This window comes from Littorina saxatilis, linkage group LG15, assembly GCF_037325665.1.
Source record: "Littorina saxatilis isolate snail1 linkage group LG15, US_GU_Lsax_2.0, whole genome shotgun sequence".
NCBI lineage: Eukaryota > Metazoa > Mollusca > Gastropoda > Littorinimorpha > Littorinidae > Littorina > Littorina saxatilis.
Window position 1 is genome coordinate 31,949,799 of NC_090259.1, and position 27,401 is coordinate 31,977,199.

The 27,401-nt window shown below is 42.1% G+C and overlaps 1 protein-coding gene across 9 annotated transcripts in view; it reads right to left on the reverse strand.

Annotated features, from left to right (window-relative positions):
- Positions 1-7,598: 7,598 nt before the first annotated feature.
- The window catches only part of LOC138949078 (ras GTPase-activating protein nGAP-like), a 220,053-nt gene continuing 200,250 nt past the window's right edge, over positions 7,599-27,401 (reverse strand). For all 9 annotated transcript variants that reach the window (XM_070320814.1, XM_070320810.1, XM_070320816.1 and 6 more), the window contains 12 exons: positions 27,261-27,315; positions 26,439-26,571; positions 25,851-26,013; positions 25,153-25,232; positions 23,782-23,960; positions 22,405-22,553; positions 21,071-21,146; positions 20,548-20,638; positions 19,945-20,055; positions 16,773-18,524; positions 15,978-16,180; positions 7,599-13,826 (listed from right to left, as the gene is read on the reverse strand). In XM_070320814.1, coding sequence (XP_070176915.1) covers positions 13,511-13,826; positions 15,978-16,180; positions 16,773-18,524; positions 19,945-20,055; positions 20,548-20,638; positions 21,071-21,146; positions 22,405-22,553; positions 23,782-23,960; positions 25,153-25,232; positions 25,851-26,013; positions 26,439-26,571; positions 27,261-27,315 — 3,308 coding nt within the window. In that variant the 3' untranslated portion in view covers positions 7,599-13,510. The remainder of the gene's footprint in view (positions 13,827-15,977; positions 16,181-16,772; positions 18,525-19,944; positions 20,056-20,547; positions 20,639-21,070; positions 21,147-22,404; positions 22,554-23,781; positions 23,961-25,152; positions 25,233-25,850; positions 26,014-26,438; positions 26,572-27,260; positions 27,316-27,401) is intronic.

Genomic DNA, 27,401 nt, shown 5'->3' on the forward strand with positions numbered 1-27,401 from the left:
TAAAACAGACTAAAGCTAACAGTAAGGAATGCAGTTTGGTATGTTTAAGGCTTGAACTGTTTGAGAATACAACCACATGCCGATCGCATAGATAGGGGTGGTGGAAGGAGCAAGAGAGAACCGAAGAATGAGGGGGAGGGGGGGGGGTGTTTTTATTTTATTTGTTGCTATTAGAATCTTATAATTGAGAAGATTAGGTAGAAAACACACAAACATTCTGACACACACTGCACGCAAGCGGCACCCACTCAGTGACACCATAGACCTATATATCCCAGCTGCGACTCTTTGGTGAGACTGAGAAAAAGAGCTTATTAGATTGAGAAAGAGAGAGACTCGAGACACACATTTTGAAAGGTCAACAACATAAATACCAAGAGTTCAGACATGCTATAAATGCTTTTAATCGAAGAAAGTTCGTACTCTCGGCCGAGCGATACGGAACGCGGATCGTATCAACCATAGACCGACGCGTCTCGCGCATCGCGGTAGGCACGCATTTCGCGTGAGGCGGAGGAAACATTTTTTTTAAGGGGCTTGTATTGTCCGTCACATAAAGTTGACCCGTGTCCGTTCCGGCCCGGATTCGAACCAGCGACCTCTCGATCACAACTCCAGTGCCGGCTCTACCACCTGAGCTACCCGGGCCCCCGACTGACTAGGCCGGGAGGAGTTTCCTATCCCTCTTAACTGATCATAGTATAGGTCCCTGTATCAACTGATCCACTGAGCGCGCTCGAAAATTACTACTGGGTACTTCACGTGGACGCGTGACGTCAAGTTCAGAAAGGAACTTCAGCCGGGTGGAACGCTATGACGCGCCGTTTGATGCTTTCTTTACTTCTCTATTCAGTCGAGTTTTGGGGTGGAAACTCTATTTCAGTACAGTTAGCATCAAACGGCGCGGGGACTTGAAACTCTACTGAAGTACAGTATAGAAACTCTACTTCAAACGGCGCCAAGCGGGTGATAAATCAAGCAATCGGATTTTTTTTTTTTACAAATAGCATTGTATTAAACTATGAAAGAAAAGTAAAAGACAAACGATATTATTTGCACACAAAACTGTTGTATAAATATGAAAAATACAAGTGAAAATACTATATACCATAGTGAACAGGAGAAATTGGCCACACGCCCACTATTTCAAGTAATCTTAATGTTGAGTGTTGCATTTTGCACTATTGATTGATGCGAAAAAAAACGTTGGTCATACCAAGGCCCCCCCCGGGCCTCTCTCCGGCTGCTGTTTCTAAAATCATCTTCTTTTATTTTGTTAATCTGTTTGGGGGGCTGGGGAGGGGGGGGGGGAGATTGTGTGCTTTACAGAGCTCTGTTAAACAGATTGCTATTTAACCTGTGTTACGGCCACTTCAGTGAATGCAACTCGGTTCATCCATACTGTGGCATACATAATCCCGTTTATTTAAGACGGAAGCACGTGACCATCCTGGCAATACTCTCTAGATAGATAAAAGAAAGTGTTAGCAGATTATATTTCACAGTTTTGGTTTTAATCAATAAGTGCTTGAAGCGATTTTAAATTAGCATAATGATTGACCTTGCTAAAATGTGCAACTGAGATACTTTATCGAAGTTTTTAATACAACATTTTGATGCAGTCATGGCAACGCGTATGCTTCAAAATGTCGTCTGCAAAACCCCCACATACATAGCAAAAAAGCTCTGGTCTTCGCTTTGCAGACTTCTCCAAGAGTTTTTACTGAGACTCGGTTCCGAGATTCTGAATTATAAACAGTGGCCACCAGAGATAAACAACGCCAACTCGCCTGCAGGCTAGCGGCGAAAGACAAACCGTTTAACGCTTGACGAGCAGGGGCTATAGTGTTTTGTCAGCACACGCTAAACAAAACAAGGCAGCTATAACACAGGACTGTGAGCTCTAATACTGAATTCGCCTCCACTGTTTTGATATGTGTCATACTGTATATCAATGACAAACCCAAACAAGATATTTTTTTCAGTTTTCAAAAGTGATGGATTCATAGGTAAATGAGACGTAATCAGTTATAATAGTGATGATACCTACAATATGAGTGTGACTGACGGTCAGTGTGTGTGTGTGTGTGTGTGTGGCTGACTGAGTCAGTATGTACAACTAGCCAACTCTTTTGTCTGACCACCTATATTGCAACCACGAACACAGGCAGTGAAATAAATGTTATAATCTCTCTGTTGTCCACGGTTTGATCCATGTTTGTTTTTGTCTATCTTTAGTGAACATTCGCTCAGTTATAACTTTATTGATGGCCGCAGAAGCGGTCATCTATTGGAATGCATTCGGAGAGGTGACATGTCTCGTTTGTTACCGTTCTCACGAGATCAGTTACAGGTGGGTTTTCTCTCTCTCTCTCTCTCTCTCTCTCTCTCTCTCTCTCTCTCTCTCTCTCTCTCTCTCTCTCTCTCTCTCTCTCTCTCTCTCTCTCTCTCTCTCTCTCTCTCTCTCTCTCTCTCTCTCTCTCTCTCTCTCTCTCTCTCTCTGTATGTATGTCTTTGTCTGTGTCCGAGTCTCTCCGCTTCTGTCTTTCTAGGAATGGTGGTGCTAGAAAGACATCAGGATACTGATGAATGGTGGTGCCAGACAGATATCAGGATAGGAATGGTCGTGCCAGACATGTATCAGGATATGAATGGTGGTGCCAGACATGTATCAGGATATGAATGGTGGAGCCAGACAGATATCAGGATAGGAATGGTGGTGCCAGACATTTACCATGATAGGAATGATGGTGCCAGACAGATATCAGGATAGTAATGGTGGTGCCAGACAGATATCAGGATAGTAATGGTGGTGCCAGACATGTATCAGGCTAGGAATGATGGTGCCAGACAGATGGCAGGATAGGAATGGTGGTGCAAGACAAATATCAGGATAGGAATGATGGTGCAAGACATGTATCATCATAGGAATGGTGGTGCCAGACAGACGATAAGAATGGTGGTGCCAGACATATATAATGAAAGGCCGGAATGGTGGTGCCAGACATATGTCAGGATAGGAATGTGGTGCGACAGATATCAGGATAGGAATTGTGGTGCCACACAGATGTCAAGATAGGAATGGTCGTGCCAGACAGATGTCAGGATAGGAATGTGGTGCCAGACAGATGTCAAGATAGGAATGTGGTGCCAGACAGATGTCAAGATAGGAATGGTGGTGCCAGACTGAGACCCATGCCAGGGTTGTGCAGATACGTACAAACACACACAAAAATATTGACCGGAGTGGGATTCGAACACACGACTTGGGAGTTAACAGTATTTGAAAACTGTCGCTCTTATCCCCGCTCTAAGGGTAGAGGCAAATTAGTAAATATAAAGTTATAACTGAGCGAATGTTCACTAAAAATAGACAAAGCAAACATGAATCAAACCGTGGACAACAGAGAGATTGTGACATTTACTGCCCAGCTGCCTGTGTTCATGGTTGCAATAGGCGGTCAGACAAAAGGGTTGGCTGGTTGTACATACTGACTCAGTCACGCACACACACAGACACACACACAGACACACACACACACACACACACACGCACACACACACACACACTGACCGTCATTCACACTCATAGTGTAGGTATTCACTATCATAACTGATTATCTCTCATTTACCCATGTATTCATTACTTTTCAAAACTGAAAAAAAACATGTCTGGGTGAGTCATTGATATACAGTATGACACTTGGTATGACCAAAGTTGTTTTTAAAATCAATCAATAGTGCATTGTATTTTGTCTTGTATTTTTTTATTTACATAAAAATTTGTGTGCAAATAATACCGTTTGTCTTTTACTTTTGTTTCCTAGATACAATGCCGCTACTTAAAAATGCTTCCGACTCCTTGGTTTATCACCCGCTTTTCTTCTTGTTTCGCCTTTCTTTCTTACCTGTTTGCTGTTTGATCTTCAATGTGTGTTTCTCAGTACGGTTCTCTCTCTCTCTCTCTCTCTCTCTCTCTCTCTCTCTCTCTCTCTCTCTCTCTCTCTCTCTCTCTCTCTCTCTCCCTCTCGCTCTCTCTCTCTCTCTCTCTTTTTCTCTCTCTTTGAGGACTGGGTGGCAGAGTGGTAACGGCGAGAGTTTGCGAGTTCGACCCTGGGTCAGGGCGTTAGCAATTTTCTCCCCCCTTTCCTAACCTAGGTGGTGGGGTTCAAGTGCTAGTCTTCTTCTTCTTCTGCGTTCGTGAGCTGAAACTCCCACGTACACTCGTGTTTTTTGCACGAGTGGAATTTTACGTATATGACCGTTTTTACCCCGCCATTAAGGCAGCCATACGCCGCTTTCGGAGGAAGCATGCTGGATATTTTCGTGTTTCTATAACCCACCGAACTCTGACATGGATTACAGGATCTTTTCCGTGCGCACTTGGTCTTGTGCTTTTGTGTACACACGAAGGGGGATAAGCCACTAGCAGGTCTGCACATAAGTTGACCACACTTAACCCACCAGTTGGCCGCGGCCGCGATTCGAACCCTCGACCTTCCGATTAAGAGGCCGACGTCTTACCACCCCGCCACAGCGCCCGTCATCATCCACACGATAATCACTATTTCAAGGGTTCAAGTGCCTAGTCTTTCGGATGAGACGAAAAACCGAGGTCCCTTCGTGTACACTACATTGGGGTGTGCACGTTAAAGATCCCACGATTGACAAAAGGGTCTTTCCTGGCAAAATTGTATAGGCATAGATAAAAATGTCCACCAAAATACCCGTGTGACTTGGAATAATAGGCCGTGAAAAGTAGGATATGCGCCGAAATGGCTGCGATCTGCTGGCCGATGTGAATGCGTGATGTATTGTGTAAAAAAAATTCCATATCACACGGCATAAATAAATCCCTGCGCCTTGAATATGTGCGCAATATAAATTGCATAAAATAAAAATAAAAAAATTAAAAAAATAAATCCCTGCGCTTAGAACTGTACCCACGGAATACGCGCGATATAAGACTCATATTGATTGATTGATTGATCTCTCAGCCAGTCTCTCTCTCTCTCGGCTCACGGCCAAACTCTCTCTCTCTCTCTCTCTCTCTCTCTCTCTCTCTCTCTCTCTCTCTCTCTCTCTCTCTCTCTCTCTCTCTCTCTCTCTCTCTCTCTCACGGAATTTGTGAGAGTCCCAATGAGTCTCAATACTTTCAAAAAACACCTCTCACTGTATTTAATGTTAAATTACGAAAAATCACAGTGATGGAAGACTTCGTTTGGTTATATTTTTCATTTGTCCAAAGCATCAGTGTTCATTATATCCACACAAAAACACTCAAAGCTTTAATAACACATTTACTCAGGCATGTGTATTCAGCATTGTTTTCACTACGTTACATATACGACGCTTTATATTTGTGTATAATATGTAATGTGTAAATATTCATATGTTGTTGTTTTTCTCTACCTTTTTTTCTACGTTAAATATCCGTGTAAATATGTGATTAGATTAGTCCCCTCTCTGGGCGAGGGCTGATTGAAAAAAAGCTCGTTGTACTGCTTATGCAACAACCCTCGAAAAATAAAATTTGATTTGATTTGATTTGATTTGATCTTTCTCACTCTCTCTCTCTCTCTCTTGATCTTGGCTGCATCTCTCTCTCCCCTCTGTCATTGTCATCCTCGAAAAAAAAGTTAAGTTAAGTTTACTTCAACTCTATGTCTATCTGTCTGTATGTCTGTCCCTCTGATTGCACTGCAAACGTTTCTAAGTGGACTAAAACGTTCCAAACAGTACTGTGCTCACTGACTCCCACTTCAAGCTGAACTCCCAGAACACAGTTGAAGAAAGTATTAGTGATAGCACATTGTAAAACAGATGGACAGAATTGACAGTCTCGGGATGCATATATATGTGACAGGATGAACTGTCACCAGTTTAAGTTTTGTGTTAAAGAGGAGTAGAACAAAGCGGGAAATCTTAATTTGCATTTCGTTTTGGTAAATAAGAGTTAAGCCGTTCTCACTCTGTTGTTATTGTCCAGTCTAGTGTTTGTAGTTCAGGTGGCCGATCGATTTGTGTTTTGTGTCAATTCATTAGTCTTTAAACTGTAAGTGCTGGAATGCACCTGTGACGTATGTCCATCTTACAGCAGCTGCAAGAAATTAACTTTCCAGTTATGCTGTGAAGCAAGTTCCGTAATCTCCTTGAAGTAGACCGACCCCTTGGGTCTGGGGCAGGCTGCGGCAGTGTGTAGGTGGTCTTATAATACCGCCTGGCTGACTCTGGTCTACCCGGGGTATTGGGCAAGTTTCAAGTAGGTGTCATTTCTTTTGATACGGATGCATCAGTGAGAGAAGCTGCCAGCTGGGGTGGAAGGTGTTAGTCTCAGTCTACCTGGGCACAATGGCTGATCAGTAATCGATTTTGTTTCCTTTTCGTTCCTCGAACCTGGTTACACATACAACAATAATTTTGACCACAGTGACTGTTTTCGCAGAAATGACCACATTAACTATTACGACACTTTTCACAAACTCTGATATGATCACCTGGGTATATCTACCTCATCCAATTTGTATTCAGCGATAGTGGCTGAGCTATTCATGTACATTGACTATTTTTACTTGTGTGCTTTGTATTTTAAATATTAATGAATGTGCATTGAAAACTTTGTAAATTGCATTAGTTTCTTTCGATGTTTATTATTATTTGATTTTGAATTGTGTACAGAATAATTTCTTTATTTATGTTTTTCTGAGGCGCTGAGAACTGTACCGGTATTAGGATGTGCGCCATATAAATATCTCATTATTATTTTATTATTTATATTATCAGCGGCAAGAAATGTGGACATGTCTCAACTGCTAGCTATCGTACTTGTCTTTTGAGGCGAACAGACACACAGGACATGGCAGACAAGACTGGTCACGTGGATTTGAGATTTATTTGTCCTTTCAGTTATTGGAGTGTTAGCTGGTATTCACACACACACCAACACTCCTGTTGCTAACCCATTTATACTCCAGGGAGCTAACGCAGTCTGCCACGTGATTAATATGTTGATAGATTTAACAAAGCACAAAAAATATGATCGTGTGTACGTGCTTGTGCATGCATGTGTGTGTGTGCGAGAGAGAGAGAGGAAGAGGGAGTGAGAGAGAGGGAATCTTTATGTTGGAAGGTAATGTTATTTGCATACATTTCTGCTTTTTTCCTCCAGCTTTCGCCGGCTGGAGAGAAACCACTCCAAATAATGATTTAAAAAAAAAATTATATGAAACATAAACAAAGGAACTCATAAACAGAGAGAGAGAGAGAGAGAGAGAGAGAGAGAGAGAGAGAGAGAGAGAGAGAGAGAGAGAGAGAGAGAGAGAGAGAGAGAGAGAGAGAGAGAGAGAGAGAGAGAGAGAGAGAGAGAGAGAGAGAGAGAGAGAGAGAGAGAGAGAGAGAGAGAGAGAGAGAGAGAGAGAGAGAGATTCAGTCAGTTACAAACTAAACTAGACTTCTTGATTAAATAATGCGCAAGCACCACCACACACACACAAATCATCACTCTCCTTTTATTTTCACCACCACTCTACACACACACACAAATCATCACTTTCATTTTCACCACCACACGTACACACACACAAGACATCACTCTACTATCATTTTTCGCAGTTTATTGTCAAATTTTCATGATTGCATTTGAAGCACATGAACAGCACTTTGTAGCACATACAAAACCTCACATCAGCAACAAAATGCATGGATGCGTCATCAGTCAAAGGGGTTATAAATACCAACAGTATATTGCCAGTAGACTTTCTATACATGGTCTATGCTCTAAAGCGTCTTTGTACAGAAATTCATTGCAACACATTCACGCTAACAAGAATCTTGCCATCATTCTCTCACTCAAATGAAAAGAGATTCAGCTCATCTCACTGATAGATAATGAAGAAATATTGATACACCTAATGTCACAGATCACAAACCTATATCCTTTCTCTGCTCAATACTCCAACTGAGGCTACTTCAGTACTTGCATCCAGAGGTACTGATGGGATTTATGTTCTTCAGCAAATTTGCCAGTATCAAATTCAGAGATGTTATGGCCAGTATGATACTGGCCATAACAATACTGGCCATAACATCTGTGAATTAGGCAGTCCTCAAGGGGTCATCTAACCCGCACTGTGAAAAGATCAGCAATTCTGAAATGATGGCAAAGTTTTTGGCAATTTGAAATAAGTTCCTGCGTTTTGTCGACTGCAATTGCCAAATGAAATCCCCGATATCCATCTTAACTCTTGTGTAAAATCTATAAAATATATTGATAAAAAGAAACATCAATTACTACTGCAAACTTCTCAGAAGGTAGATGAAGTGGCGGTGATCGATTGAAAAATTAAAAGTAGTCGACACGACCTACATAATCAGCAGGATTTAATCAAAGATGGCTGCCCATGATAAAGATTGGGTGAAAACCACAGCTGTCAATTTCTGGGTAAACCATAACAATGATTTTGACCACAATTGAATTCTTTCACTTTTAATCAACTTATTACATGTCAGTATTTTAAAAGCAATTAGAGATCCTTTTGCACTAACGCAGTAGCTAAAGTACAAACGCATCCGCTGATCTCCCTGTCACAGTGCATTTCTCAAAACTTCACAATTTCCCACGTCATTGATGAATATAAAACTTCAAATTTAACCAAGTCTTCCATACACACTTACGTTAACACTAACGCAGTAGCTCAATTACACTGATCTCTTTGCCACAGTCCTTCTCTAAACTTCATGATTGTTCATTTCATTGACACATTAACACTTCAAATTCAAGCAATTAACAAGTCATTTGTGCACATACCGGATTCCTTAATTGCACATCTAAGTCAACAAATTCCTCACAGGGGTATGAACCAATTTGTTCTGTTACATCGCACTTTTCAAAGTCAACGTCTACGTATACACTGAACACTAAGAGATTATCACTGTACATGTATCTATTGGTTCCAACTAAGGTATTTGTGGCCCACTGCAAAAACAATATGGTACAAGAGGAGAAATTATAACTGTACATGTCTTCTCAAAGAATGAAAAGGATCAAACACAAAACCAAAACCACCCTCATGCCATTCCAAGGAGTTGCTTGATTATACGCTGCACTCTTGCAAATATACAGTCTGTACCAAACTCCTCGCTGTACAACAACTGAAAGAAGTTTCAACGTATACAAAAATATAGATAATATATATATATATAAAAAAAAAGCTACCGCAAAAAGAGAGGAGGATAACAAAAAAAGAATTAAAAAAACCAAACAAAAAAAACAGACAAAGAGAGATTCAGAAAAGGATCTGGAAGGGAAGATAGAGAGGTAAGGGGGGTTGGGGATACCGGGAGTAACAGGTTGTGGAAGGGGGGGGGGGGGGGGGGGAGGTAAGGGGGTAGATGGAAGGCGCGAAGATAGAAAAAAGAAAAAGAATCAAAACCTCTGGAAGAGATTTTGTATTGCACTTTTTGTCCAAACAGCATGTGATAAAGTATCTTGGTCATGCAGTTTCCCTGATCATATAACATGAACAAGTCGGGTCCCACAAGTAAGACTCCTCCAACCAAGTCAGAGTCAGTATCTTGCGGTAAAGTTCAGCACCAGTTGTGTTCACAGCTGCACTCAGTCAAGTCCATTGTCCTATCAGTCCTCAAACTGTAGAGCCATGCGTTTCCTTTTTCTTCAAATGCTTCTTTCAGTCTGTGCTTTAACTCTACATTCATGGCAGACATGCTCAGAAGTACTTATCAAAACAAGGAAGACCACAGCTGTGAGAAACATTTCCCAGCACACTTTGTTTTCTGTTGTGGAAAAGTGAACTGCAGGCAAATTGGGTGACAATGTCAGTCCTTTTCTAGTGTCTGATGTTCTTCAATGCTTATTTCCCACATAATGCTTATTTCCCACATAAGCATGTATGTTTCTAAAGGCTGCGCACTTTATTAAACATAAAACCAGCACTCGCACAAGAAAACACTCATAATTCTGACTTCTAGTTCTATGTACTTGTTTGGACAGTTTTCTCAGAATAACAAATCTGCAACTCCACACGTGCATTTAACAGAAAGGCAGACATGCATCTATGTTTGTCCTTTCAACAGCAGAAGATGTCTGTCGCAAATGTACAAAACATTATTTGTAATCAACTTTGTTGACAGTGATACACAAGAATCAACAATAAATGGGTCTATCCCCTGACTAGATAACCTGTGTTCAACTACCAGTGCAAAAATAAATCCTGCCTAATACCTTTGAAACAAAAACACTAAAACAACCAAACAGCTGCCAACTTAAATCTACAAAATTCACTGAGCATTTGAAGGGTGGTTTACAACAGAAATGCACAAATATTCAGCCGCTTGCAAGTTAAAGAACCACTTCCTTACGGTTACAAACCTCTGAAGCCGAAGCTTTCAACAGTGTTAATATATGAACTTATTGAAGTTATTCCGAATTTGTGAAATGCAGAGTGATCCTGTCAGCGTAAAAAGTTTACAACTTTTATCAAAAATCAAAGTGAACCACCAAAACTCACATAACCCAGCAAAACAACACCCAAACCAAAAAGGCCTTAACTGAAACAAAATGCTCAAGTCACACAAAAAGAGACTCATTGAGACTTTGAGAAGGCAAAATTCTTCATTTCCACCGATCCATAAATTAACTAAACTGATGAGAGAAAAATGTGGCAAAATAACTTTTAAAACACCGAAGCACCACAGGAAATGTTTGTTCTTAATTAAAACAGAATCATGATGATCGTTATGTGTACGTTATTCAAGTACTACAGTACCAACTAAATTCAGCACAAATGATAAAATCTAAACTGTGATGAACAAGCAAGAAAACACAACTTTGTGCCCATTTTAACAAGTGTTTGACATAAAGAACCAAACGTGACACTGTTGTTGCTTGGAACACTTTGAGACAGTGGTACCTGCCATGTGAGACCCCTATCAAAAGAGGATACCTCCCCAAAACGGCCATTTTCCATAATCAAAATTATACCTGTAATGACAAGCCACCTGCAATTCAGGGACACTTTTGTCTGGTCTCAAGGGTGTCCTTCCATAGCAGGTACCACTGTACGTCTCAACAGGTACCCACTTGCAACAATCAGAGCAAAAACACAACTTATCTAAACTGATCATGGTGTATAGATCTATAAACATCTCTATGCTAGAATGTGCCGTCTCCATCTTCCATAATGCTGTGAATTACAGGCACATGAATTTTATGCATACAATAAAATGACCGAGATCAAATTGCCCTAACTTAACGGTATAAAATGTTGCCTCTCCACAGCCCACCTACCTTAGCTACTTAGGCTTTAACTGATAATTTAATTCATTGTTCCAAGTTCATTAAGTTAACCCTACACAGTTGTAAAAACAAGTGTGGCGATACATCAAAAAGCACGATTCTACTTGAACAGTGTGTAGCACTAGCACTAGCAGTATTCGTATTCTGCATTGAGAACTTTTGTGACAACCCATAAGTATCTTATTAGGCCAAAACAAAAAATAGGTGTGGTTAAGGTAACATAGCCAAAAAAAATAGGGTAGGCAGGTAGGCAATCAGTGTTTTTTTTAAACTTTTTTTTTCTAATGTGTACAAATTAAACCTACTTGACAGGGAAATAAGTGTGCGACTCGAGCGCTGTCGCTTTCATTGCGTTTTCTGCACTCGTTTTTGTTGTTGTGACAAATGTAATAAAAAGTTAAAGGGTCGGCCCCTAAAAATAGGGTAGGTTGGGTTACCGTAACCACACCTATTTTTTTGTAGGCCTTACTGTGGAATCCACCTTTTCAGACCTTATTTCTTTCAGATGTGCTGTTCATCTCTTCTGTAAATTAACCTTCATTTTAAGACTCACCTTTTTAAGGCCTGATTTTCTGAGTTTTGTTAAAAAGTTTTCAAGGATGGGAAGGGTTCCACTGTACATATATATTAAAAATCAGCAGCAGCAATCAGTTTTGTGCTGAAAATCATGATACAGTGCTATCACACAACTTCTTTGTCAAAGTGTGAGCACAGTATCATCTATGCATCATGCGTTTTTGCTGTTTCAGCGTTTTCTATTTGTGCACCGACTTTTGTCAAGCACATTTTTGTGCTGTTACGATTTAACACCAAACTGATGTAAAAATCGCTCTTCCTCTCATATTTGGGAAAAGCTGTGTTCACATCTTTCTTTTAACACAGGCAGGTTCCTTCTGAAAGCACACTTCTGAAGTGAAACGATGATTGTATCCAAGAGTCTGAAACGATGATTTCATCCAAGAGAATGAAACGATGATTTCATCCAAGAGTATGAAACGATGATTTCATCCAAGAGTAAACAGTAAACTACACATGCATAACAGTTGTTTCCCTTGGCGTGAAGGTGCCTTCCAGCAAAAGTTTCTGTTCTTAAACACGAAGTCTGTATCTGTCAGCAAAACGCACTCCAAATCTCCAGCACACAGACTTGTGTATAGATCTAATAGCAAATTGCATACATACAATAGAATCCTTTTGTGTTTTTGAGCTTTGTTACAACAGCTTTGTCACATATCAGCAAGTGCTGCTCTTGAAGCTGGTTAAATCAGCAAGCTTCCAAAGCAGAGGTCCTATTATTCCATTGCAAGATGCACTGCCGGGTCCAGACCTTATCACTTTGTCATCCACAGGTAAATATCCTCTGTGTTTTTGAACTTTGTCAGAACAGCTCAGTCCTGCATTAGCAAGTGTTGCTCTTGAAGCTGGGCGAAATCAGTCAGCTTGTGGTGCAATGGTTCCGTCATTTCATTGTCAGACATTTCGTTCCACGTGCCATCAGGTAAATATCCACAGCGTTTTTGAGCTTTGTTCCAGCAGCTTAGCTACACATCAACAAGCACTGCTCTTGAACTTGAAGCCCACTGAGCTCTGTTCGAGCAGCTTAGCTACACATCAGCAAGCACTGCTCTTGAACTTGAAGCCCACTGAGCTCTGTTCGAGCAGCTTAGCTACACATCAGCAAGCACTGCTCTTGAACTTGAAGCCCACTGAGCTCTGTTCGAGCAGCTTAGCTACACATCAGCAAGCACTGCTCTTGAACTTGAAGCCCACTGAGCTCTGTTCGAGCAGCTTAGCTACACATCAGCAAAGGCTGCTCTTGAACTTGAAGTCCATTGAGCTCTGTTAGAGCAGCTTAGCTACACATCAGCAAAGGCTGCTCTTCAACTTGAAGTCCATTGAGCTCTGTTAGAGCAGCTTAGCTACACATCAGCAAAGGCTGCTCTTGAAGCCAACAAAGTCGCCAAGCTTGGAGCCCAGGCATTACGTTGTGAAAAGTTCCGTTCGATTCGCAATCCACAGGTAAACATCCACAGCGTTTTTGAGCTTTGTCAGAGCAGCTAATTCCAGATCAGCAAGTGCTGCTCTTGAAGCCTGTGAAATCACCATGCTTGGAGCCCAGTCATTACGTTGTGAAACGTTCTTTTCGATTGGCTATCCACAGCGGTGTTGAGTTTTGTTAGAGCAGCAAACTCCAGATCAGCAAGTGCTGCTTTTGAAGCCTGTGAAATCGCCGAGCTTGGGGCGCAGAGATCCAGTCATGCCGTTACGGGACGATCCGTTGGACGAAGGCCTCCGGCCATCCAAAGTGTTGGAGTTGGAGTTGTTGTTGTCGTTCCCCGGGTGCGTGCTGGCGTGCTCCTTCAGGTCGGCCAGGGCTTGCAGCAGTTTGGAGTTGGCGTTGTCAAGGGTTCGAAGACGCTGCTCCTGGACTTCGATGACCTCCTGCTTCTCCTGCACCACCTTCTGCATCTCGGCCTGCTCCTTGCGAAGCTCCTCCTCTATCGTCACCAGCCTGTGCAAGTAAGAGAAGATGATGTTAAAAGTAGAAAAAACAAGTCGCGTAAGGCGAAATTACTACATTTAGTCAAGCTGTGGAACTCACAGAATGAAACTGAACGCACTGAATTTTTGTTAAATGACCGTAGTCCCCCGCTAGGGCAAAAGGCAGTGAAAGTGACGAGCCTGTTTAGCACGCTTTACTGTACCTCTCTTCGTTTTAACTTTCTGAGCGTGTTTTTAATCCAAACATATCATATCTATGTGTTTTTTGAATCAGGAACCGACAAGGAATAAGATGAAATTGTTTTTAAAACGATTTCGGAAATTTAATTTTAATCACAATTTTTATATTTTTAATTTTCAGAGCTTGTTTTTAATCCGAATATAACATATTTATATGTTTTTGGAATCAGAACATGATAAAGAATAAAATAAAAGTAATTTTGGATCATTTTATAAAAAAATAATTTTAATTACAATTTTCAGATTTTTAATCTTCTTCTTCTTCTTCTTCTGCGTTCGTGGGCTGAAACTCCCACGTACACTCGTGTTTTTTGCACGAGTGGAATTTTACGTGTATGACCGTTTTTTACCCCGCCATTTAGGCAGCCATACGCCGCTTTCGGAGGAACAGATTTTTAATGACCAAAGTAATTAATTATTTTTAAACCTCCATGCTGAAATGCAATACCGAAGTCCGGCCTTCGTTGAAGATTGCTTGGCCAAAATTTCAATCAATTTGATTGAAAAATGAAGGTGTGACAGTGCCGCCTCAACTTTTACAAAAAGCCAGATATGATGTCATAAAAGACAATTATCGAAAAAAAGAAAAAAAAGTCTGGGGATATCATACCCAGGAACTCTCATGTCAAATTTTATAAAGATCGGTCCAGTAGTTTACTCTGAATCGCTCTACACACACACACGCACAGACAGACAGACAGACAGACAGACACACATACACCACGACCCTCATCTCGATTTCCCCTCTATGTTAAAACATTTAGTCAAAACTTGACTAAATGTAAAAACCAAAAATGGTATGGAATTGGAACATGTAAGTAATGACAAAACAAAACGTTACAATCACTGTCCTTTGACCCAGTTGTCTTTTAAGTGGACAGACAAACATTTATGATACAGATAATGAATTTAGCTGAGGAACTATTTCGCTGGGAAGATGCAAACGAGGCAATGCCAACTAACTATTCAATGTTTTTGGATGTTAAAAGTAATTTACTGTTTGGATGGTACTGACCAAATCAAATCATCATATCCAAGTGTAAACAACAACAAACAGTGAAACTGGAAAAGAATAAGATGAAATTCTGGATCAGCTGCTTTTATTTCTTCCTTTATTCTGCAATAGCCTTATTAACAAATGGTCTGTAGCACATCTGACCGACTCATACTCATGAAGACAAAAGTTAGCAATATTCATAATGTAACACGCCTCACAAACACTTCTCTTAATCAAGAAGGAAAAAAGCTAATTCTAAACCTTATTCATTAAGAGCAACCATCAGCCCCCCACTCTACAACCTACATTTCCCCAAACAGAACAAACCAGCCAACCCATCCAATAGCCGATATATATATGAAAATAACTCTGTTGGGTTTCCATAAGGCCTAAAAAAAAAATAGGTGTGGTTACGGTAACCCGACCTACCCTATTTTGAGGGGCCGACCCTATAACTTTTTATTACATTTGTCAAAAAAAATTAAAAAAAATAAAAATATACAAAAAATAAAAAGAAAACGAGTGCAGAAAACGCAATGAAAGCCAAATCGCCCGAGTCGCACTCTTAATTCCCTGTCAAGTAGGTTTAATTTGTACACATTAGAAAAAAAAGTTAAAAAAAAAAAAAAAAGTGATTGCCTACCTTCCTACCCTATTTTTTTTGGCTATGTTACCGTAACCACACCTATTTTTTTTTGGGCCTAAATTGTGAAAGAGTGAATACTCTTGCTTTTATTGAGTCAAGCTTTCCCATTTATGACATTAAAGGCCAGTCACTAGCGAGGGGTGTGTCTTAAACACGTGGACAACGAGCATGTGTCGAAAGCTTGCCTCACTTGAATCAAGAGTATTCACTCTTTCACAACCGCTTGAGTTATTTTCGGACTTCGTCTATTAGCCTCATGTACCGTTCAAATAACTCACCGTTCGATGATGGATTTCATCTGCCCATCTTTCTCCGCTTGCTGCTGTCGGATACGCTGCTCGCTCTCGGCCAAGCGTGACTGCCAGTCCTCCATCAGCTGGTGCGTCTCCACTTCGTGGTCCATTAAGCGCATCTCCGCTGACTGCAGTCGCACCTGGGCCTCCACCAGTTGCTGTCGCAGCACGTGCACCTCGTTCTCATACTGTCACAGATCACAGGGACAAAAAAAGGATGTGAGTTGCAAGATATTAATTCACCTGTTCAAGTCTCAAGAGAAAGGTGCAAATTGCCTCACTTTACCCATTAGAGTTGATGTCTGAAAAGGAGAGGGTCTTCATCAGCATGAAAACTACAAACATCTTACTTTTATATTACGATATGCACACTGACACAAACTTTACTTTGCATTAAAGCTATGAAAAAAAGTGCACACAAACAAAATGGTACTCATAGACTATGTTTAAAAATCAGAATTCAATTGCCATGCCGCGAACAAATATGAAATGGATGGCTGATAAGCGAAACATCTGGACTACATTCTGCAAAACTGAACTGACAGTCTAATCCACTATAATTCCTTGTGTTAATTTCAGGACAACACTGTTCCGTTAAGTAACTGCCAACTTCTGTACATTCTTTGGCAATCTCTTGATTAAGCCCTGCATGAGGTTTGTTGTCACAGTGCAAACATCTAAAAATGATAATTCTTCCTCAGTAAGAATGCTCCTCTACGGGGCTATTTCTAAAGATAGCCCGATCTATACTCTATGTGAATATCTACAAATTCAACATACCTCCTGCTTTGTTCGCTCCTGTTCCTGCAGTTTGCGCTGCACAGAACTGATGCCCATGTGCACGGTGCTCTGCGGAGACAGACGTCTGGCGTTGAGCGATCCCTGACTCTGCGAGCTGTGCACGCTCGAGAAACTATCCTCTCGCGAAAACACCTGTGACGAGGAGCCGCTACTCCCAGGATTGACGTGCACAGGTGTGCTGGTCTTGGCGATGACGGAATCCGTGGCGGTACGCCTCAGCTGGTTGGCCTGCTGCTGTTGTTGCAGACAGCCAAAGTCCATGCTGTGGGACAGCTGGTACGGCCGCATGCCCAAATTGCGCTGCTCACTGGCGCTGGAAGAATCACAGTAAGAGTTGGTGCGCTCGGGCCGCGGGGGAACCACAGGGGGCATGTCTGTGCCCTCCGTGAGGGTCAATTTTGCCAGCAGTCTGTCAGGGCGAGGTGGAACCTCGGGGGGAGGTCCGTGTGTGTTGGATCGCTCGACTCGCGGACTGCTTTGAGCCTGAGCAGGGGAGGTCCCCCTTGGTCCCAGTGAGAAGCGAGTCGCTCCAGTCAGACCCGCCGCATCCCCCCCGCCTGCTTGAGCTTTGATCTGCTGCAAACTGCCCCCCAGGTAGGGGCGATCGTTGAGCGACTCGTTGCTGCCGCTGGAGCTGGACAGTTGAGACAGCTTTCTGAGTGGGTCGATAGACCGGGCAGACTTGGCTCTCTGTGTCTTGACTGGGCTGGGCTGTTTGACTTCATCCCCACTGGACAGCGAGCTGGAGCTGTCTTCCTTCATGGGCCTCTGTGGCTGTACAGAGGGCTGAGGCTGCTGGCTGTGGTGGAAAAGCTGTTGCTGTCGTTGATGGTGGTGATGATGGTGGTGGTGGTGATGGGAGAGCTGCTGATGGCGGTACAGGGGGTTGTTGAAAGACAAGGGTTGCATGGGATAGTTGATGATGGGCGACCGGGTCACCTCTTGCGACAGCTCCGACACCTGGTTCCCTGCCTCCACAGGGCTGCTGCTCTGGCTGTAGCCGAACGACTGGTAGCCGGAGGAAGCCACCGTGGATAGCTGGCTGATGGAGATCTGCGAGCCATTGGTCGTGGGGCATTCCATCTCTAACGAAGAGTTCTGCCCTTCCTCGTCCATGAAGGGAATCAAGTCTATGTAGTCCCCGTTCACGTTATTGTCCGCAGCGCTCACGATCTGACTCCACGTCTCGTTGAGACTGTCGTGGTTCATGCGCTGAGAGCTGACGGAAACGTCCGCCACCTCCGCCCTCACGCTGCTGTTCCCTCCTCCTCCGTACGTTGAAGAACTCATGGAAGAGGACGTCATGGATGTCGACGAATACAACACTGAAAACTCATCTAGCTCATCCTTGCTCTTCTGAGGCGTGAGGAGGAGACTGGGGGGAGCGGACTCCGTCTCACGCGTGTTGTCTCTCACGGAGCGGGCCGCGAAGGCGTGAAGATCCTCCTCAGACTCCCCACACTGTCGCAGCATATCTCTCAACGCTTCCGTAGGCGAGGTATCCAAATAGGGAGCGCTGTGAACGGTGTGAATCCCAGGAGGGGTGTTGGGGTGGAGAGTGTTGGGGTGGGGGTGGGGGTGCGGGGCGGAGGAGGGGGTGGTGGGCATGTTGTCGTAGAAGATCTGACTCTTGCGACTGACGTGGTGGTGCTGGCCCACTGAGGGGTCATCCTGGGCCTCAGACATGGAGGTCAGGATGGACAGCAGCTGGCCAAACTTCTTCTGGGTGGCCTGCGGACAACAGAGAGAGTGGGGGTAAGTATGATTGCTAGTAGTGAACGCATACGTGTCGACATTATACTTGTCTTGTCAAAATATCGGACCCTATTGCTATGTTAAAAACACAATACAGTAAAACCTGCGAGCAAAGGACGCTCTTGGGGAGCCTTGCCACTGTCCTTTTTAGCAAGGTGTCCTTTCTTGAGAATATGAATGCGCCAACATTTTTTTGGAGAAAAAAAACCCAACAGCCAAATGAATTACATGATTTTTTGTTAGTGGTACATGTAGTTTTATTGTATGTATGTGTGCATGTTTATAAATAAATGTAAATAGAGTGTCTATGCATGTTTAGTTCTTTAATTTTCTTTCATTACATGTAATAAAAATGAAAACCAAAACGATGTTCAGAAAAACAATTGTTAATAAAAATTCCAAACTGTGCATTAGTCATACAGAAAGTGATAAAGAGAAAAAGTTCAAGGATAGTCGGCAACATGTACAAAACCACAATCAGTAAGTTTATCACTGGGGTTTGCGGAAAAAGTCAAGAGAGAGAGAGAACGAGCGAGCGACCTAAAACAATGGGCCATTCACAGGAAGATTCTTTGATGGAGCTGTTGAAAACCACTCGAAGAGTTCTTCGTTCAACTCATCATAGGTTGTTTTTCTTCTCAACACATTTTGCCGTCGATCTGGCACCGGATCCCCACTGACTGAGAATTTGTGTTCGATCAGCTTTTATGTTGGAAATTTGAGTTTTTCCGCAATTCAGCTCATCAGCAACTTTTCGAACGGACAGCCCCTTGTCCAATTTCTTTATGACATCGACTCTCTCTTCTAAAGTCAAAAATGTTCGTTTTGGCATGATGAGACGAAGATGAAGGATGAGACGGAGATGCATCACAGTACAGAAAGTAGAAACCCGAAATGCAAATGTTTGTGAGTTCACGGCATCGACCAATGAGCGTGCACCATACAAAAATCAACTTCTTTCAAGTGCTGTCATTGGCTTACAAAATAAGCTTCTCGCGCGTTCACATCGCCAGCGAGATTGTATTTGCAGAACCAAAATGGCGGACCAGCGTCTGCTAAAAGCTGTCTGCTTCAAGGGTTTGTCCGTTGTTTACAAGTAACAAACCCAATCGGGACCAAAAAAGGGTGTCCGCGTCCGCGCCTTTGAGGTGTTCGCTCTTTTAAGGTGTTTTTGAGTGTAAAATACATCCGTCCTCACTTGAATTGTCCGTAATGCTAAGGTGTCCGCCGAAATAAGGGTCCGCTAGATGCAGGTTTTACTGTAGCTGTTAATATCAGTGCAATCATAAGCCACAGTAACCGAATAACCAGTTTCCCCTAGAGCCACCACTTGATATGATGGTTACTGTTGAGCAGTTTGTGAAATAACTAGCGAGGTTTTAATGTTATTTCGTACCTCTGACGATTTGTTGAGGAAGTCGAAGAGAACGGTGTGCAGAAGAGACAACTCCCGGCCCAGGTCAATGTATCCATCGTACTGCAGGAACTGGTTGCCACTCTCCTCGCTCTGAAACAGTTATAATACATGATATAGTACATTGTACATGGCTTTTCATGTATGTGTGTTCAGGCATGGGAATTCCAAAATAGAAAAAAACTCTGAAAATAGGCCAAGGTCCAGGGGATATAGTATACATATAATTTAATTTACCTTTTGTTTTGGCAGCGGACAATTTTTTATTTTCGCTCAATCGTAATTTCCTTTTTGTGGAAATCCGCGATTTTGCGGACAATTCCCATGCCTGGTGTTTTACACGCACGCATGTGTGAGTGTGAAAATTCAGTTACAGATCAGGTGATCAATCATAGCTCTAGAATTTATGACTATAGATTGTCACCAAGACACACAAGGTTTTGTTGCTTAATTTTTACGTAACAAAAAGATACAAAATATTGATTTATTTCACCCAAGCCTTTGTTCCATCCAAACACCTTCATAACCTGAATGTTTTCAACTTCTAATGTAGTTTTGTATTCAAGCATTTGTTCCAGTACTTACAGAAATTTTCTTGAGGAAGTTTTTCATGTTGGCAGCCTCCCTCTCAACGAAACGATTCATGAATGTCATGAACTCCTCTTTACCCCCAAACCTGCAAACACAACATGCACACAATTTAGAGTCACTGATTCCTGATTATCTCCCTTAGTCCACTGAACAGATCACAACCCACTCCAGAGATGTTAGGATCTATTTTGTTTGCCAAATGGGCCATAAAAGTTACGACAATTTTCTGAATGTTTAGGTAGTCAGTCCTTGGCTTCATCCCCCCCTCCAATGAAAAAAGTTCAGCATGCAATTCTGCCAAAACAATGGGAAAGTTTTTGGCTATTTGAAAAAAATGTCCGTTTTGCTGACTGCCCAAACTTGTGTCCTCAAAATCTTGTAAAATCTTTTTTGGAAAAAGGATCAAAATATGGTGATAAATTACCCACTCCCCCCTCCAGGTAAAAAAAACAAGCCAAATGTGTATACCCCTCAACAAAGTTGAACATAACTGGTTCGCAACAGAATGAAAACTCACTTTGTGAAGTTGGCAAGGGTTTGGATAGTCTTGGCAATCAGTGTGAGGTTCCTTGCTGATCTTTCCTGGGGATATTCTGAAAGCACAACAAAACAAATCTTATAATAATAATAATAACTGGACATTTTTAAGTGCCTAACCTATGGCTCTAGGCCCTTCACAAAAAAATATATATATACAGAATAGAACAATTAAAAGTACAACCTACATAAAACAAATTAATCATACAGACACAAATCACCACATGTACTGTTCACACAATAATCATATATGCAATACACACTATATATATACAAACATACACAGCTAACACTTTCAACAATCATAACAACTTTATGGGAGAGGAGTATGTGCAGAAATGGAATGAAGAAGACATTAGGCCAGGTTGGTGTAATATTCTGTGAAAAAGAAAGTTTTCAACTGTTGTTTAAAAGACCTGAGAGAGGTGCAGTGTCTGACAGAGAAGGAAAGAGTTCCAGAGTGGTGGTGCAGCACTACAGAAGCTTCTTGCTCCGTGCAGCTTCCTGTTGAAGCGCTCAACTTTTAGTAGCCTAGTGTCAGCGGATGATCTGAGTGTGCGTGATGGGGTGTATATGTACAGGAGTTCAGAAAGGTACTGAGGGGCACTTCCTGAGAAGACCTTGAAACAAAGACAAGCGACTTTGTACTTGATACGCTGTTCCACCGGCAGCCAGTGGAGTGTGTATAGCAGGGGAGTGACATGCTGTGTTTTCTAGTTTGACCTAAAGATGATGCGGGCTGCAGCATTTTGAACAGTTTGGAGAGGTTGGATAACTAACGAAGGACATCCAATCAACAGGGCATTACAATAGTCTAAACGAGACAATATGCAGGAAGTGACAAGGGTTTTTGTGGCTTCTTCAGTGAGAAAGTGGCGGATGGAGCTGATGCGCCTAATTTCAAGGTAGGCTGCCTGACATGTTTTTGTGACATGATGTCTCATAGAGAGGTCAGAGTCAATATTGCTCAATTGTTTCCTAATTATGCAAAATCAGTGACTATTCACAGCAACTGACAAAATCCTAAACATTTCAATTACTCTGTAGGTTGAATCTGCATTAAAAAAAAACAAAAAAAAACCCAACAACATGTCAAACACCTTCAGGAAATGGACAGACACTTCCAGACCCTAAGGTACATTTAAATAACAACATTTATAAAAGCACTATCCGCTGAAATAGAGGATCACAACCGTTATTAATACTCAATAGATCAAACTGTATACAAACGCACAAGTGCATGAAAACAATTTTCCATTGACAAAAACAACAAGAGGCAGGTAAAAATGTAGCAGCAGTATAGTTTCTCCCTACCTTGTGTGAGGTTGAAGAGACTGGGGGAGAGGATGGCGGGACAGAGAAAGCGGAGGAAGATGGAGCCACTGATGAGGTTGTCGCTGAAGTCCTCCTTCCCTTGCTTGCGGCAGTGGTCGCGGAAGGTGGTGAACACCTCACGCAGCTCACTGTGAATAAAGAGTACGGATAATTAGCATCCATGTGAAAACAACAACAACAACAACAACAACAACAGTTCTTTCTTTTTCAACTTTATCCCCCTCTTTACCCCAAGATAACTTGCTCATCAAACAACAAGCATCTTCAACCACCTACAGTTCTTTTCTTTCTTTATTTGGTGTTTAACGTCGTTTTCAACCACGAAGGTTATATCGCGACGGGGAAAGGGGGGGGAGATGGGATAGAGCCACTTGTCAATTGTTTCTTGTTCACAAAAGCACTAATCAAAAATTTGCTCCAGGGGCTTGCAACGTAGTACAATATATGACCTTACTGGGAGAATGCAAGTTTCCAGTACAAAGGACTTAACATTTCTTACATACTGCTCGACTAAAATCTTGACAAAAATTGACTATATTCTATACAAGAAACACTTAACAAGGGTAAAAGGAGAAACAGAATCCGTTAGTCGCCTCTTACGACATGCTGGGGAGCATCGGGTAAATTTTTCCCCCTAACCCGCAGGGGGTACCACCTACAGTGGCACCTCCCTTTTAAGACCCCCACATTTAAGACTTCTCTCTTTCTAAGACCTTGATGTTTTATGATTTTCTGTTCACAACATCTGTAAAGTAATCCCTATTTTTAAGACCCGATTTTCTCAGATTTGTGGAGGTCTTAAAAGGGGGGTTCTACTGTATTTCTAAAGAGTATATGCATGTGTGACTGCTTACTAACACCAAATTGGCATATCAAAATCTAGTTCTCTTGCCCTTGTTCTTTATTGTAAAGGCCCAAAAAAATAATAGGTGTGGTTACGGTAACATAGCCAAAAAAAATAGGGTAGGAAGGTAGGCAATCACTTTTTTTTTTTTAAACTTTTTTTTCTAATGTGTACAAATTAAACCTACTTGACAGGGAAATAAGTGTGCGACTCGGGCGCTTTCATTGCGTTTTCTGCACTCGTTTACTTGTTGTTATGGGTATTTTTTTGACAAATGTAATAAAAAGTTATAGGGTCGGCCCCCAAAAATAGGGTAGGTCGGGTTACCGTAACCACACCTATTTTTTTTTTAGGCCAAAAGCATGTGATTACGTGTAACAGTCTAGATACATGGTGCTTGCTGCCGCACGAGCCGAGAACATTTTCCCTCTTTATCTTTGCTGTGCTGGCCGCAAAACCCCTCCGCGCGGAGGTGTTTCCAGACACATCGTACAAGCCAATGTTCTGCTTACTTTGGGAAGTAGCAGTAGGAGTTGATGATCTTGACCCAGGCCATGGTGGCGTACATCTCCAGGCTGGTCTGGTGGCACTGCAGCGTGGCGTTGTTGCCCACCTTGGTGGGGTCCACCTCGCAGTCCTCCTCACTGTCCACCAGCGTCCGCACAAAGTCACCCAGCGTGTCGTGCAGGTACTGTGAACAAAGTAAGAGGTGATACAGCAATAAAATAGATGTATCTGTGTGATGATACTGTAACGCACTTTCACCAGGTATTACTCCTGGATAACTTGTCCTATAAGGCATAAGATCACAAAATTGGAAAAAAAAACCCCGAAAGAAGCCTGGTAATTCCTCAATAGCAGCTTCAAGCCTTACCCTAACATTCCTACACCCACATATATCTTCCGACACTACGACATGAAATCATGAACTTGTAGAAATGCCATTGTTTTGTAAATAATAAACGTTCTATTAAACTACAATTCTTGTTTTATTTATTGTAACAAGAAGGGCAAAGCCCATACGACTCACATGCTTGACCTTGACATGACCTTGACCTTCAGGGTCAAGGTCAAATAACTAAACCTAGCAATGACATCATACACTAAGAACTGCTTTACACATTTTTCCTACCATCCAAGGTCATGCAACACAAAGCTGTTAATTCAAGACATAGGAAGTACAATGGTGCTTATTGGCTCTTTCTACCATGAGATATGGTCACTTTTAGTGGTTCACTACCTTATTTTGGTCACATTTCATAAGGGTCAAAGTGACCTTGACCTTGATCATATGTGACCACATGTGTCTCATGATGAAAGCATAACATGTGCCCCACATACTTTTTGAGTTTGAAACAGTTATCTTCCATAGTTCAGGGTCAAGGTCACTTCAAAATATGTATACAATCCAACTTTGAAGAGCTCCTGTGACCTTGACCTTGAAGCAAGGTAAACCAAACTGGTATCAAAAGATGGGGCTTACTTTGCCCTATATATCATATATAGGTGAGGTATTCAATCTCAAAAACTTCAGAGAAAATGTGAAAAATAGCTGTTTTTTAGACAACATTTATGGCCCCTGCGACCTTGACCTTGAAGCAAGGTCAAGATGCTATGTATGTTTTTTGGGGCCTTGTCATCATACACCATCTTGCCAAATTTGGTACTGATAGACTGAATAGTGTCCAAGAAATATCCAACGTTAAAGTTTTCCGGGCGGACGACTCGGGTGAGTACATAGACTCACTTTTGCTTCGCATGTGAGTCAAAAATGCCTGTAAGGCTTAATTCACACCTGACACCCTGAGACCTGTACACAATATGTATATCTGCATAAAAAGAATGAATGCAAGTTGAATTCTAAGTCAATTGTAGCCACTTACCCTCTCCCCAACTAATTTCATGTAGGCCTCCATGGCTTTTGTGGCAATACTGTTTCCTCTGAAGGTGAGGTGCTCATTGTCTGCAACAAATACGGGAAGACAGTTACCAACATGTACAGCAAAATAAACTTACGCAACTTTCTTTTTACTTTGTGCACAACACAGAAAAGATATGATTCATCCACATCTGCAGCAAACGATCATCAACACCAGAAAAGACCATGACAACAACCTTGAACAGACAGGAAACTATTTTTTTTTTATGGAGCAATTTTGATTTTAGAAAAGAGGATGAGGGATGTGGGTGCATGTGAACATATTTCCTCCGAATTAAAGCCGCTAAAACTGAGCTACTTCAGGTAATCCATTCAAGGAAGAATGAGTTTCAAGGAAATAAATAACGCCGGAGGTCCAGGGGGCCGCGTAGGAAGCATTTTGGCCTTGAAATATGAATGTAACCCCCTCTGGTCAAAGATAAAATGTGCATGTAGAGAAAACAGTTGTGTTTTTGTCTTTTTTTGCGTGAAATCACGGAGACTTGGATTGCCTGTAGTTTGAATGAAAAATACATTCAGATTCTCTATTCAAACTTGCAAACACATTATACACAGTACACACATTCTTCATTCATTTGATTCAACAACAGAGGAACAAACAAACAAGGCTAATGATCTTCACACTCATTATAAATCACTGACCCAGCCTGCCGATCTCGCACATGACGATATCACAGAGGAAGCTCTTGGCCTTGCCCAGCTTGTGCATGGCGTGGACCAGCATGGTGGCAAACTCCTCCTTCTCTCGCACAGACAGCGCCGGCTCCAGGAGCTCGCACAGCTGCTGGTAGTCTGTCGTCAGGTACTGTAACACAAACAACATAGGATGTTTGTCACGGCTCAATGACAGAAAAACAGCTGGTTCTTTTTGTTTCAATTGTTTTTTCTTCACTGCTGTGCTGCAAGTGCATTGTCATGCTTGCATACTGCAGATAACAATGAGCGCTTCTGGGTTGATAAGGTGGCCCCAGTTACCAGCCGAAAGAAAGAGGGGGCATAACCTCACCAGAACCGCCCATTACAGTGAAACCCCCTTTAAGAATCACCCCCTTTTAAGACCCTGCTTTGTAAGGCCTTTCACAAAGGAAAAAATGCTTTAATTGGTACCATACACATTTACAGAAACAGGTTAAATGTTTCAATTCCAAGTCCAGTTTTACTGGATCTTACTGATATATATTCTGGAACCATATAACTTCTCAAGATGCATGCATGTGCCAGTGTGCGTACCTTGGAGAAATCCTGGTACAGGTCCATGGGCAGTATGTTGACCGTCTGGTGTCGAACCTTCATGCGGATGAGCGGCAATTCTCCCTTGTTGTCTTTACCCGATTTGCCCACTGTGCCTGAGCTTGCATTGAACCTGGAAGTAGAAACATTTCATTTTCATTTTCATTTTTTTTTCATTTTCATTACTTTATTGTCCCATCGCTGGGAAATTCGGGTCGCTTCCTCCCAGTGGAAAGCTAGCAGCAACGGAGTCGCGCTACCCAGGTGTCTGCGTGTTTAGGTGTATTCAGCCACCTGCACTTATGGCAGAATGACCAAGGTCTTTTACGTGCCATTGTGATGACACGGGGGTGGGACATGGCTTCCGTCTCTGGGTCTGCACATAAAGTTGACCCGTGTCCGTCCAGGCCCGAATTCGAACCTGCGACCTTCCGATCACAAGTCCAGTGCTCTACCAACTGAGCTACATGACTCTTAAATATTTTGCATAATTGATTGAACCAGTGTAAGTAAAACCATGACTCTTTAAAATTTTGTGTCAAGCTTCTTGAGCTATGAAGTTGAAATGTACTACAGTGTGGGGAAGTTTGTATTGTGCATAAGGAATAGCAGTGACAAAGTAATTAAATACGGTTTAACATAGAACAGTAAAATGGGAAATGAGGTGCTTGCATCCATGTATCCTGAAATAGGGCAGAGAGAAAGTGTGTGTGTATGCATGCGTGTCTGTGAGTGTGCCTGTGTGCATGCCAGTGTGTGCGTGCTTGCGTGTGTGTGTGCGTGTGCGTGTATGTTATGGGAATACACACTGATAGAACTTACCATTTTTCAATGAACTGTTTATTGGACATGTCCGCCACGGCCAAGTTCACATAACCTGCAATTAACCAGAAAGATGCAGTTAGACCCCAGTACATAAACCAACTATACATGTACAGTGGAACCCCCCTTTTAAGACCCCCC